This window comes from Marmota marmota, unplaced genomic scaffold, assembly GCF_001458135.2.
Source record: "Marmota marmota marmota unplaced genomic scaffold, marMar, whole genome shotgun sequence".
In the NCBI taxonomy this organism is placed as follows: domain Eukaryota; kingdom Metazoa; phylum Chordata; class Mammalia; order Rodentia; family Sciuridae; genus Marmota; species Marmota marmota.
The window spans coordinates 24,414,824-24,427,942 of record NW_026000037.1 but is presented as its reverse complement, the minus strand read 5'-3'; the positions used below and the strand labels follow the sequence as shown (position 1 = coordinate 24,427,942).

General features: G+C 53.3%; 2 protein-coding genes across 9 annotated transcripts in view; both read left to right on the top strand.

Annotated features, from left to right (window-relative positions):
• Arhgef4 (Rho guanine nucleotide exchange factor 4) overlaps nt 1-12,905 on the top strand; it is a 186,543-nt gene extending 173,638 nt beyond the window's left edge. For 5 of the 8 annotated variants that reach the window (XM_048812177.1, XM_048812174.1, XM_048812173.1 and 2 more), the window contains 9 exons: nt 4,300-4,479; nt 5,761-5,937; nt 6,026-6,205; nt 7,116-7,348; nt 7,811-7,940; nt 9,397-9,528; nt 10,180-10,423; nt 11,111-11,188; nt 11,708-12,905. In XM_048812177.1, the coding sequence (XP_048668134.1) occupies nt 4,300-4,479; nt 5,761-5,937; nt 6,026-6,205; nt 7,116-7,348; nt 7,811-7,940; nt 9,397-9,528; nt 10,180-10,423; nt 11,111-11,188; nt 11,708-11,859 (1,506 nt within the window). In that variant the 3' untranslated portion in view covers nt 11,860-12,905. The remainder of the gene's footprint in view (nt 1-4,299; nt 4,480-5,760; nt 5,938-6,025; nt 6,206-7,115; nt 7,349-7,810; nt 7,941-9,396; nt 9,529-10,179; nt 10,424-11,110; nt 11,189-11,707) is intronic. The other 3 variants (XM_048812176.1, XM_048812175.1, XM_048812178.1) reach the window with 3 other exon arrangements.
• On the top strand, nt 894-1,064 carry Smim39 (small integral membrane protein 39). Its single transcript, XM_048812181.1, has one exon. The coding sequence runs from the start codon at nt 894-896 to the stop codon at nt 1,062-1,064; it is 171 nt and encodes a 56-aa protein (XP_048668138.1).
• Nucleotides 12,906-13,119: the final 214 nt, after the last annotated feature.

The following is a 13,119-nucleotide window of genomic DNA, read 5'->3' as shown; positions in this document are numbered from 1 at the left end:
CCTAGGAATCTGCCCACCTCAGACCTGTATGTTCAACCCTCTCAACTACAGTTTTATTCTGGAGAGAGACATTGACCTTGACTGAACTCTGTTGTGGACAGGAAAGACTCAAGCATGAGAGTTTTGAAACCTTCCCAGTTAAGATAATGGGCTCTGTCTGGTGAAGGAAATGGAACCCCTGGTTAATTGACAAAGGATTTTTTTTTTTACACATCAGCTGAAGGTACCAATTATTTGCCCAAAGGAGCAATGTTTCTCTGGTGGTTGAGGTCATGAGGAAAAAAGCCCTTAGCATGAATCGGCCTGGCCAGGGTTCAGATCCTGGCTCCGCTATCCCCAGTCCTGGGTGATTTTATGACTAAGCAAATTACGGGATCTTTCAGAGCCGCATTTACTCATCTGAAAAGTGGGGACCAGAAGGCAGCCTTATTAGTGAACAGAACTCCTGATCCATTCCTCCCCGAAGGGACGGTGATCGGCATTTTGGCCTCTACATCCTCTTCCTAAGTCTGTGAGGTCCCAGAGCATCCCTGAGCCATCTGTGCCAGGCCAGCTGTGCGGGTGTTGAGGGCTCCTGGCTACCACAAGGAGGCGCCAAGGGCAGAGCGCAGCGCACGCTGGAGCTCCGAGACCCCTCGCAGCTTCCTTAACCGGTCCCCCCGTCCTTCGTCTCCCTCGGCTGTCCTCCCACCCAGCCATCCTCGCCAGCTCACTCGGTGCGGTTGCCCTGACTCCAGGACCTGGGAAGCGCCGCGCAAGGCGCCGGCGGCGCGGGAGGAGCCCCGGCCCTCTAGAGCCGGCAGCTCCGCCCCCTCCCCGGGCGCTGTGGGCCGCCTGCTCCGGCCCTGCGCGGCGGGATCTCCCGGCCGCACAGAGCGAGGAGGCCGGGCGCAATGGCCAGGGGCCCGCAGTCCCGGCGCGGCCCCGCGACGCCCGGGAGCGCCCTGCGCGCCCTGCTACGCTGCAACCTGCCCCCCGGCGCCCAGCGCGTGGTGGTTTCCGCTGTGCTGGTGTTCCTCGTCCTCATCAATGTTGTGCTGATATTCCTGCTGGCCTTCCGCTGAGCCAAGCAGCCCACCCGGTGCTGTGCCGTGCCGTGGGGGACCGCGCTGTGGTGAGTGGCTCCGGGTTTGCATGCCAGCAGCTGTCACCCCTAGCCTCCGCACCGGGATCTGGGGAGATAAGGCCTTCGGCCACCCATGTGCTCAATAACAAGGCCTGGTTTTGGGTGGTACCGGTAGTGCCACCATGTGGGTGACAGGGGCATGGTGGCACACATCCATGGGGGGCGGGGGTCCAGTCTGTCCTCTGTGCTGTGATGCGGCGTGGGGGAGCTAAAATGGCGCATCTCTGTGAATAACTGGGGGTAGGTATGGACACAGCTGTAGCAGGGCTGGCTATAGTTGTCAGGAAACTGTGTGCATTAGACCACTGGATGAGCAGAACTGGGCATGTACTGTGTGTGTGTGTGTGTGTGTGTGTGTGTGCGCGCGCGCGCGCGCGCGCGCGCTTGCGCTTTGAGAGCTTTGTGAAAGATACCTGGATACTTCAGCAACCTGCAGTTGCTGTTCCCGTTTTAGGCCTTAAAATAAGTAGTGCCAGTCAATCTCCCTAGGGGCAGGGCCCCTGCTACTCTTCTTGAGATGTAGACATTCCTGTTCAGGTAGACATTGAACAGGAATACCAGTGCAGGGGAGTCCAGACTGTCACTCCTAGACTATACATTGTAAAGCCACCACCACCTTGCAAGAGAAATAGACAGGAGGCAGGATGGGAAGGGTGACAATGGTCATGGGGGGGGGGGCAATATTAGGCAGAGCCTGGCAATATTGCTCATCCCAGGGCCAGTCAGAACCTCAAAAATATAGGAAGGGATCCTGCTCCTGCCCTGGCTTGCCTTAGTCTTGAACTTGCCCCTCCACATAAACATCCCTGTGCCTCAAAGTCTACCTCTGCATTCTCCTGCCAGGTGGGGGCCAGCCTGGAGTCCTATCCCCTGGGTCCTGCCAGGCTGGAGTGTTAGCTTCAGGGACAACTGCACCTAGGATAGAGCACCGGAAAAGGTCTGTGCCCAGAAACCATCCTCTGCCTGCAGGTGAGGCACATCTGATGTCCTAGGAAACATGTCTCTGACCTCTTTGAATCACATTGTGTCTTGGTGAAATCACAGAAATTGCTAATGTCAGTACTATAACTTGTTAGAGTACTTCTGGTTTTGGGCCACTGACAGGAGGCGTGGGGAGGTTGGAGAACTTGTTCACAACCATGTGTCTTTCAGGTGCCGTGTGTACACAGTTCTAAGACAAGGAAGCAACAAAGGTGGCTAACACCTCCCTACCCCCACTTCTGGGCAGGATAGGCATGGGGACATGCCCCTGTTGGTACCTGTCACCCGGTTCTCGCTGTGAAGCCTTGCCTCTTTAGATCCCCAACTCCTTCCATAGCTTCCCCAGGAGTTATGAAGGAAACAGCCCATGTAATATCCACACCGGTCTGCAAGGACTGCTGAATAGAGGAAAGGACCAGACTGGCTTTTGCTCAGGGCTCATTTGAAGGGATCTGGGGACAGAGGGAGACACCTCATCCAGTTAAGACAAAGCAGGAACCACCTAGTAGAAGAATCAGTGGGAATTGGGTTGCATTGAGTGTCTGGGTTACTCCCCCAGGTCAGGCCCATTCACCTGCATTCTCACAAGACTCACCTATATCACCGGGGGTATCCACTTCCTCCTTTCTCTTGAGCCACATCCTTCTAGACCTTGCATAAAAGCCTGCTTGTCAAAGGTACACTGGCTCTACACGTGCAGCCAGCTGGCTTTCATATGGTTGCGCCGAGTCCCTGTTTCATCCCATCTGTGTTGCAGCCAGGCCCACGTGCAGGTCATTATAGCTGGGCATGAGGGTAAAGGTCTAAAGACTGCTGCTCCCAGGAATAACCCAGTGCTGTATGCCTGGGGTCCCCACATAGGCCTTGGGAACGGTCACTGCATTGTGAGGGTACATTTGCACATGGGCTTGCAGATTATTCTGAGGAGAGGTGTCATCAAGTGTGCAGGTGTCACCTTCAAGAAAGAGTAAGAACCAGTGGTGGGGCCTTCCCTGAACTTGCCTGCTCAGGACCTCCCCTGGAAGGCAGCTCCTAGCCTGAGTGGGCTTCTGTGCTGCAGTGGCAGCCTACCACTCACCCTACCCACATAGGCACAGATGCCTCTTGGACAGTGACTGGAACTGGGGTGGATGTACCGGCAGTCCAGCTGAAAGGTGTAACCCTGCTCTTGGTTCCCATGACCATGGGAGGATTAGCATGCACACAGCCCTGGATGCGCCTAGGGAAGCCAAGGGAGGGCTCACCGTGGGTGGAGAGCAGCTAAGCGGGAGTGCTTGGTGCAGAAGGCCAATCTGGGGATGCTCCAATTCTTCCTTGATTGTTTAGCTGTACAGTGGCAGTCCTCAGTTCTATGCAGTTCCCAGCCCACCCCTCCTCTACTGCCCTAATACTACTGGAGCCATTCATCATTCATGGAGTACAAACAGGGTCCACATTACAGAAAAGCAGGTATCAGCCCAATGGGAAACAAATCCACAGGCAAGGGCTGCCTGATTGTGATATATCAGTCCACAACCACTTAGGAGAAAAATATCATAGGTTATTGAGCAGAGAATAACCAACGCAGAGAATTGTCAACCGGGTAAAAGTGGTTGACTTGGTGACAAAGCACACAAGAACACCAGAGACATCTATGATAGCAGCTGCAACACACACCTACTTTTTTTTTTTAATTAGTTTTTAGTTGTCAGTACCTTAATTGTATTTATTTATTTTTATGTGGTGCTGAGGATCAAACCCAGGGCTTGGCATGTGCTAGGCGAGCGCTCTACCACTGAGCCACAACCCCAGCCCCCACATACCTACTTCTAAAGCTAGGAAATAAAGGAAAACGGTTGGAATGAGTAAAATGTGGATGCGTAGGACTCTGAGGAGAGGTGCTGCTCAGCTGATGTGGGTGTCTGAACTGTGGTTGAAGGTGGGTTGGAAGCGGAGAGGCAACTGCTCCAGCACCTGCTCAGCAGGGGTGTGTTCAAGTTCACTTTTGGCTCTACTATTGAGCCCTGATAGCCTCAACTTGCTCAGGGCACAACCCTGCTGTCAAAGAGCTGCCGGCTGGGAGGTCAGGATCTCTTTTTCCCAGGGCAGTTGAGGGTGAGGATAGACAACAGGAGCGCTGAGCCTGGCCCTAACCCCATGAGGCCCAGGGTAGCTTTGCCCCACTGACCCACCTGCCATGGCTCTCTCCACAGCTCATCAGTGATGGCAGTGTGGTCTGTGCTGAAGCACTCTGGGACCATGTCACCATGGACGACCAGGAACTGGGCTTCAAAGCTGGGGACGTCATCGAAGTGATGGATGCCACCAACAGAGAGTGGTGGTGGGGCCGCGTTGCCGACGGCGAGGGGTGGTTTCCAGCCAGCTTTGTGCGGGTATGGTTCCAGCCTGTGCTTCTGCCTGACTCGTGAGGAACTACTTGGCTCTGCTCAGAAATCCAAGCCCAAGCTGGACATGGTAGCTCATGCTTATAATCTCAACTACTCAGGAGGCTGAGGCAAGAGGATCACAAGTTTGAGATAAGCCTGGGAAACCTAGCAAGACTCTGTCTCAAAATAAAACTTTTTAAAAAGGGCTGGGGATGTAGCTTAGTCGTAGAGTGCCCCTGGTTCAAGTCCCATTACCAAAATCATTATCATCCAAGCTCAAAATAGCTCTGGGGTCCCCCTCTCCAGTTTGTTGGTACCTGGTGCCTTGGGCTGGATGGGTGGGTGTCAGAGAGCTGTGACACAGCCCTGCTCCTCCTACAGAGCCACTACCTCCTCTGTCCCCTGCTGCTAATGCTTTCCTGCCGAGCCCTCAGGCCAGAGAGAACAGTGTGATGATAGTATATGACTCACAAGGGGAATGTGCATGGTAGAATCCCATCACCAGGAAGAACTTGATTTACCAGGCCTTTATGAAGCACTACAGAACATTTACATGGATCATCTCACTTAACACTTATGTAGCTCTGGGAGGTAGGGACCTGAGGAAACCAAGGCATGAAGTCGCTAAGAGGTCACAGGGAGGGGACACAGGTCCCACCTAAGGTGACCTCTGGTCTCCAAGGGAAAAATCCAGGTGCGATCTCCAAAGGGCCAGGCTGAGGGCAGCCAGAAGGGAGACCTCATGCCCTGGTGTTCAGGTGTGTCTTCCTGCCCAGGACTCTCAGGTAAACTGTCTACTCTGAGCCCCAAGTCTTTCCTTAAGTTACAGGTTTGAACGAGCAAGACCACACCACCTACCCAGTGTAGTCAGCCCCCACACGGCCTAGTATGGCAAGTGCTGGTTCAGAAACCCCTGGCACATTTTCAAGCACTGTGCTAAGCACCAAGTTGGGGTGGGAGGCTTCAGGGGGAACATAGGGTCTGCCAAGGCTGCCCCAGTGGTCTTGGGATAATATCGGTGCCCCTTGGTGCAAAACAAAGCAAACAAAAACCCCAAACCCAAAACAGCTCTGGGGTCCCAGGTGGCCTCACTTCCCATCTCCCATCTGCTGCAGTTAGACCTGCTGTCCCCATCCTGGCCTTGTACAGCAGTTATAGGAGATTCCGAGCTAGCTCAGGACCATCGCAGGTCCTCTGAGTCTCAGTTCCCCACTGCCACTGTGCAGTGTACAGAGACTGACTCCTAGAGCCACCACAGGGCACTGACTGACTTCGGGTTGCCTGCAGCTACGGGTGAACCAGGATGAGCCCACAGATGAGGAGGCCCCACAGACTGGCGACGGCAAGGCTGAAGATGGTGGGACAGAGGCACAGAGCAGCAAAGACCAGATGCGGACAAACGTCATCAACGAGATTCTCAGCACCGAGCGGGACTACATCAAGCACTTGCGTGACATCTGTGAGGTGAGCAGGGACCCAGCTTGTGAGTGAGGCAGGGAGGGAAGAAGGACGGAGACAGAGCTCTGACCACCCCTGTCCCCACCCCCACAAGGGCTACATCAGGCAGTGCCGCAAGCGTGCAGACATGTTCAGCGAGGAGCAGCTGCGCACCATCTTTGGGAACATCGAGGACATCTACCGCTGCCAGAAGGCATTTGTGAAGGCCCTAGAGCAGAAATTCAATAGGGAGCGCCCACACCTAAGCGAGCTGGGCGCCTGCTTCTTGGAGCACGTGAGCAAGCCCTGGATTCTCCATCTGGATCCCTAAGCCCTGCCTGTCTAGCACCTATCTCTCTGCCAGGGACGCTTCCTCTCCCCACACACCCTGGCCTTTTATTTTCACCTCTCTTTGCACCTGGCTCCCTTCTCCAGCCCAGGCAACCTGCTATTGCTGTTCTCCCAGAAGCTTCCAAACATCTGTGCACCAGGCCCCAACCTGCTCCTCTTGCTCTACAACAGTCTTAGAAGGGTCTCTGCTTTGGGGTGGGGGGAAATCACTGTCATCAAAGGGGAGTCTCAGGCATCAGTCAGGAAGAATTTGCTTGGGCCAGACAGGAAGGCAAAGATGTGTCCAGCCACCTATTTAGTGCCCCAGGGAAAGTTCTGGGGTTCCTCAGATAGTGGGTAATCTAGAATTTGTGTGGCCCACATCCAGTGTAGATGCCAGATGCCCAAAGGTTCATTGACTTGGTCTGGAAAGATTCCAGCCTCACCTGAAAGCACAGAAATTTGTTTTATCCCTGTCCTGGGCAAACTCACAGGGTTAAGCAAAGGATGTCTGTCTCTCTACCTTCCAGCCTCTGCCCCACTCATCTTTTGGCCTTAATAATAGCCCTTCCTTATTAGCACCACTGATTTCATTTAAAAAAAAAAAAAAAAGTTGAAGTTTCTACTGAGGGCTTTGCTGAGAAAGCTGGGTGGCAGCAGGCAGGAGCACGCAAGTCCTCTCGGGATCTTCCCATCCTTGGATGTGATTCCACATACCTGTGCCCAGTTAAGTAAGTGGAGAGTGCCTGGTGTCCCCTGAGACCCGACTCCTAAAATAAATCAGAGGCTCTTTACTCTCAGGGACCTGGGGCTTTGGCTGATTGCCTGGGGGAGCAGGAAGACAGCCATCCTAATCTCCAGCTGTGCCCTTACAGCAAGCAGACTTCCAGATCTACTCCGAGTACTGCAACAACCACCCCAACGCCTGCGTGGAGCTGTCCCGGCTCACCAAACTCAGCAAATATGTGTACTTCTTTGAGGCCTGCCGGCTGCTACAAAAGATGATCGACATCTCCCTGGATGGCTTCTTGCTGACTCCAGTGCAGAAGATCTGCAAGTATCCACTGCAGCTGGCTGAGCTGCTCAAGTACACCCACCCTCAGCACAGGTAGGAGGCATGAAGCAGGGAGGTAGCCTGAGGTTATGCACCAGTCAGTTTGTTAAGCACTTGGGGTGTGCTGGGTTCTGCTGTAGGTACTGGACAACACACCAAATAAAACAAGCAATGTCCTCAAAGAGCTACCACCGCAGTGGGGGGAAGAGAATCATCAAGAGGATATTAAGGGGCTGTAGCTCAGTGGTAGAGCACTTGCCTCGCCTATGTGGGGCACTGGGTTCAATCCTCAGCACCACACATATTGTGTCCATCTACAACTAAAAAAATAATTCTTTTTATAAAGAGGATATTAAGCTTAATATTCAGGAGGAGAGAGATTGTGCATTTGACCAGTCAGACATGGCAAGAGGAACAGCCCCAGGAAGAGTCAGCTCCACCCAGGGGGCTGTGGGAGACTCCTACATCTCTCTGCTCTCCAGCCTGCAGTGCCCTTCCATCTCTGTTCTGCCACAGGGACTTCAAGGATGTGGAAGCTGCTCTGCATGCCATGAGGAATGTGGCCCAGCTCATCAACGAGCGGAAACGGAGACTTGAAAACATCGACAAGATTGCTCAGTGGCAGAGCTCCATAGAGGACTGGGAGGTGAGGGCCCCAGGGCCCAGAAAACACTGCTGGGTCTTTGCTTGAAAATTGTGCTAATCCCTGAAAAGTCTGGGAGCAGAATCAGAGAGCCAGGCTCTTGAAAGCAAGCACTCATGGCAGAAAAGCAGGTTCTCTTGTACAGACACAGGGTCTTTGGTGCTGCCCGGAGCCAAGCTTTAACACCTGGTGGCCCCCTTCCTGTGAGGTAAGACAATCCTCCCAAGAGCCACCACCAGCCAGGAGAAGCCCTAACAGAAGAAGCATGTTTTTTCTAAACTATATCTATTCCTCAGGGGACAGATTACATCACTGAGTTTTATTGAACTTTTGGGGCTCCCAACAGTTGGATTTAGGCCCCAAAGTGTGACCAAAAATGGATCACTACCTATCAGGGTTCCCTAGTTCCATTTTTATGACTTGCATATTCCCCAGGTAACTGCCAGCCTTGCCTTCTAAGGGAACAGGAAGGCCTGAACTGATAACATTCCTGCTCCCCAGAGCCGTGGAGGGTTTTGCCCTTCCACCACCAGCCACTCTACCTCATCCAGAGGCTCTGCTCCTGTCCACACAGTGGCACTGTGCCAGCTGTCAAAGGAATTATCTGAAAATCAATATAAATCAGCCACAGAACGTTATAAGATAGATTTCTGGGCCCCACCCTTGACCTACTGAATGCAAATCCCTAAGGAGCAGCTGGGCAATGTGGTCTAGTGGTTCAGAGGCCCAGCCTTGGCTAAGGACCCATACAAGTTCAGTCATCCCAAACTGAATGGTTGCCAACAGCTGGCTGGGATTTGTACTCTCATAGAATTGGAAAGGGACAGGACATAGAAAGTTGAAAGTTCCAGTGATGGAATTTCAGGTACTAAATACACATAGCTGAGAAAAGGACCTTCTTTAGACTCCTAAAGACTAGCTACAGAGGTGAATTCCAGCCAGCCTAATTTTTTCACTAGGGCAGAACCATCTAATCAAAAGTGTGAGCCACATGTGTAATTTTACACTTTCTAGTAGCCATCTTAAAAAAGAAACAGAAGAAACTGATTTCAATGTTGTTTAACTCAGTATATCCAAAAGAGCATTTCCACTTGTAATCAACACAAAATATCATTGAGATATTGTACATTGTTTCATATTAGTCTTAAAACTCAGTGTGTATTTTATATTGACATCTCAATATGAATTAGCCACATTTTCAGTGCTGAAGAGCCACATGAAGCCACTATTTTGCAAAGATAGCCAGCTCAGGTTAGATCCTTCCACCTTTTTCATTCCCCTTCAATAGTCCCCACCTTTGGGACCAGAATACTTCTTAGGCTTCAAGAGCACCCAGCCTCCCTTGACCTGGCCCAGTGGAAACTATAGTGGGAATACACCCACCCACCCACTACAGAGGCAGGAAATAGAGCCCAAGGTTGAGTGTGCTCTTCTCATGCCTCTCCTTGGGGACCCCCAGGGGGAAGATCTTTTGGTCCGAAGCTCAGAACTCATCTACTCGGGGGAGCTGACTCGTGTTACACAGCCCCAAGCCAAGAGCCAGCAGAGAATGTTTTTTCTCTTCGACCACCAGCTCATCTACTGTAAGAAGGTACCGGCATCACTCTGCCCTGCTGGATTGGCCCCACAGAGCAGGTGGAGAGACTAAAGCCAAGGGCTGGGAGCAACTACCCCGAGAAAGGGAGACTGGCAGATCCTACACTGGCCATTCCTCATTCCTGGGAGGAATGGTCAGGCCCGTAGGGCTGGGAGATGGTGAGACCATCTCAGTCCAGTCAGGGCCCAGTACTGTTAAGAATGCCCTCCTCCTGACCTGGCCCCTGCCTGATCCTCAAGTCACCTATTTATTCTCCTACTATAAATCTCTGCTTCTCCTTGTGACCCCAGAGGTCCTTTGCGGTATCCTCCTCCCGGCCTCCTCTGCACTGCTGGCCTAGAAGCCCCCATCCATGCAGTTCTCCTTGTCCACTGTACTGTGCCCTATAGGCCACTGTCTTAGTTTCTATGTCTATCTGTCTTCCCACCAGACTATACAGTTCAAAGACAGGGCTGCCCCCTGCCCAGTTAGTAGCTGGGCATTGAAAGGGCAGGCTCCTCCACTGGTGGTTCAGCAGTCATAGGTCACAAAAGGCCCCCTCTGCCTTTAGGTGCTCACCATCTGCTGGGGAGGTGGCTGGGGGCAGACAAGGGACATGGGCAGGTGAACAGGTGGGCAGCCAAAGCTCAGGGCAGCATCTGGCAGGACCTGCTTCGCCGGGACGTGCTATACTACAAGGGCCGGCTGGACATGGATGGCCTGGAGGTGGTGGACCTGGAGGATGGGAAAGACAGAGACCTCCACGTGAGCATCAAGAACGCCTTCCGGCTGCACTGCAATGCCTCAGGGGTCAGCCACCTACTATGTGCCAGGAAGCCTGAGCAGAAGCAGCGCTGGCTCAAGGCCTTTGCCAGGGAGAGGGAGCAGGTGCGGCTGGACCAGGAGACAGGTGCGAGACCCTGCTGGGCCTTGCCCCACCTCTAGGGCCGACCTGGCCCTTTTGCCTGGCCTAGCTGCCTGGCAGTCAGAATCACCTTGATAAAGTGAGGCAGTGTGTTTCATCCAGGAGTTTCAGGGCTCCAGGAATCTCTTGGTCCTAGTAGTAAGCAAGGCCACCCTCACTCTACTGGCAGGAGTGGCCCTTTCTCAGTAGACGGCCCCAGAACACGGGTCTGCTGGCCTGCATGGGGTAGAGTGGATGTTGCTTCACTGCACAGACTTGCACATGTACCCATGAACATGCTCTAAAGCCAGCTGGAACCCTGAGGAAACATGGAGGGGAAGGTGGGTAATAGCCTCCAGAATCCTCCCCTGCCCCATGAGAATAAGCTTCTCCCCCTCCTATTCACTCAGTGGCCAGGTTGCTCTTGGTAGAAGAAAGAGCATCCACCTAGACACTGCGCAAAGTGAGGGCCAGACATCAGGTAAAGGCAAGAGATGTGGGGCACAGTGGGAGGACTCGGGGATCTTCATTCTCTGCCATAGTTGGCAGGGCCAGCTGACTGAGCAGGACAAGGAACAGCCCTTGCTATATTAAGGGCACAAACCCTGAGGCATATGGGAGCAGAACACTAGGAAGACTGCACCCAGGCAGGGGAGGAGGAGGATATGGGTCCTTATGTATACCTCCCCCCAGGCTTCTCCATCACTGAACTACAGAGAAAGCAGGCCATGCTGAATGCCAGCAAGCAGCAAGCCACAGGGAAGCCCAAAGGTAAGTGGACAGTAGACCCACCTATGGACAGCTCTGTCATTGATTACATCTTTGTCTGACCCCCAAAAGCAAAGCCACCTAAATACCAGGTTCCCAGAGGTGCCCACTGCCCTTTGTAGGTATTATGTTCCCAAAGGTTGGTGATAAGGGGAAGCTTGGGTCAGTACATTGTTCTTTATCTTGACCCCTCTGACCTCAGCATTGTGGCACCGTTAATGTCAGTGCTTTTCTTCCCTAGGCTGCTGACAGGCACCCTCACAGCTACCTTCCCCCTTGCTATAGAAAGAGCCAACATCACATGCCTTAGAAGGGCCCCTGGTCATCTATCATCTCTGAAGGCTGCAGTAGGTCAGGGCCAGGCCAGAGGCTCCAGGCAGACTGGGCCCCAGGATGTGGTCAACCCCTTGGGAAACAAATCCTATGTGGCAGAACTGAGGTTCTGGAACGGGCCCCTCTGCCTTCCACCCTGTGCCACCTGACGCTGGGGCACCCATGACTGTGCTGTTTCTCTTTGCCTAGCCGTAGGCCGGCCCTGTTATCTGACACGCCAGAAGCACCCATTACTGCCTGCCAGTCGGCCCCAACAGCAGGTCTTGGTGCTGGCAGAGCCCAGGCGGAAGCCGTCCACCTTCTGGCACAGCATTAGCCGGCTGGCACCCTTCCGCAAGTGAGCCAGTACCCACCTGACAGCACTTTGTGGACCTGCCCATCCTCAGCCCCCAGCTTTTCCTCCTTGAGGACCACTCCATCTGGCCATCCTTCTCTGCCTGTCTTGCAAACTGGAAGTGTGCAGGTGTTGGTGCCCCCAGGGCACACCAGGTTTGTGCTCCCATGCTTGGTTTCTTCCCTGCTGCTGGTGAATGAAGTGACCAGCTGGGAGAGGCAGGGCCCTGGCACATACAAGCCCCTCCTGCAGCCTGACCTCTGACCCTCTCCCCTTCTGTCCACACTATGGACCTGTGTGAGGCCTTCACTAACCAGGAGCCGGGAAGCCACCGCTCAGAACCACTTACCAGGCCAGGGTGCAGAAGGCACTAGCTGCTTTGGACCCGCTTCTTTGGAAATCTAATCATCCCCACTCCTGTTTCCTCCAGGCAGGAGAGACCTACTCTATGGCCAGTGGCCACCTACAAAGCTGGGCTGTGTCCCTTCAGGCCACTTGCAACCTTGGAGTACAGGAGCCAGAAATTCTCTACCCAAATATCTGGCCCAGACCTGCCCTTTTACCTCCCAGCCCCTCTAGACATTGTTGGTCACCCTCTTCACTCGTGATGTTGTGTAGTGGGAAGAACAAAACCATATAGTCAGCCACATACTTTGGTTGGGGTTTTGTGACCATTCCATCTGTAGCTGTGGGGTTGCTGCAGAACCACCTGGTTCCTGTTTTTGTTGGGGTTTTGTCCTCTTGTTTTTCTAACAATGAAGAAAAACAGTTAATTGTTGTGACACAGAAAGATTGCCTTACCCTAGTGAGCGTGAGAAGCCATAAAGACTGAATTCTGGGGCCAACAGCATCCAGACTGACCCGACCACTCCAGGCAATGGACATGTGGCGAGGGCACCCACATCCTGCCCAAGGGCGCCAGGAGCACAGCCAGGCCTGGCATGTCAGTGTGGAACCCTACAGGATTCAGCAGCATGGACAGTCACTCTTGCACTATACCTTCTCCAAGCCAGAAGCCACATTTAATTTCATAAAGAAACTTGTGAAAAGTAATCTGGCTCCAGCCATTGCGTTCTGTTGGTGTGTGCGTTTTCTCGTGTGTGTGTGCACCTGTTCTTTCTGTGCCTGGGCTTTCCCCAGAGACAAAGAATGAGCTGGGGGCATGGTGGTGCATGCCTATAATAATCCAGCAGCTCAGGAGGCTGAGGCAGAAGGATTGCAAGTTCAAGACTAGCCTCAGCAACTTAGCAAGGCCTTAAGCAACTTA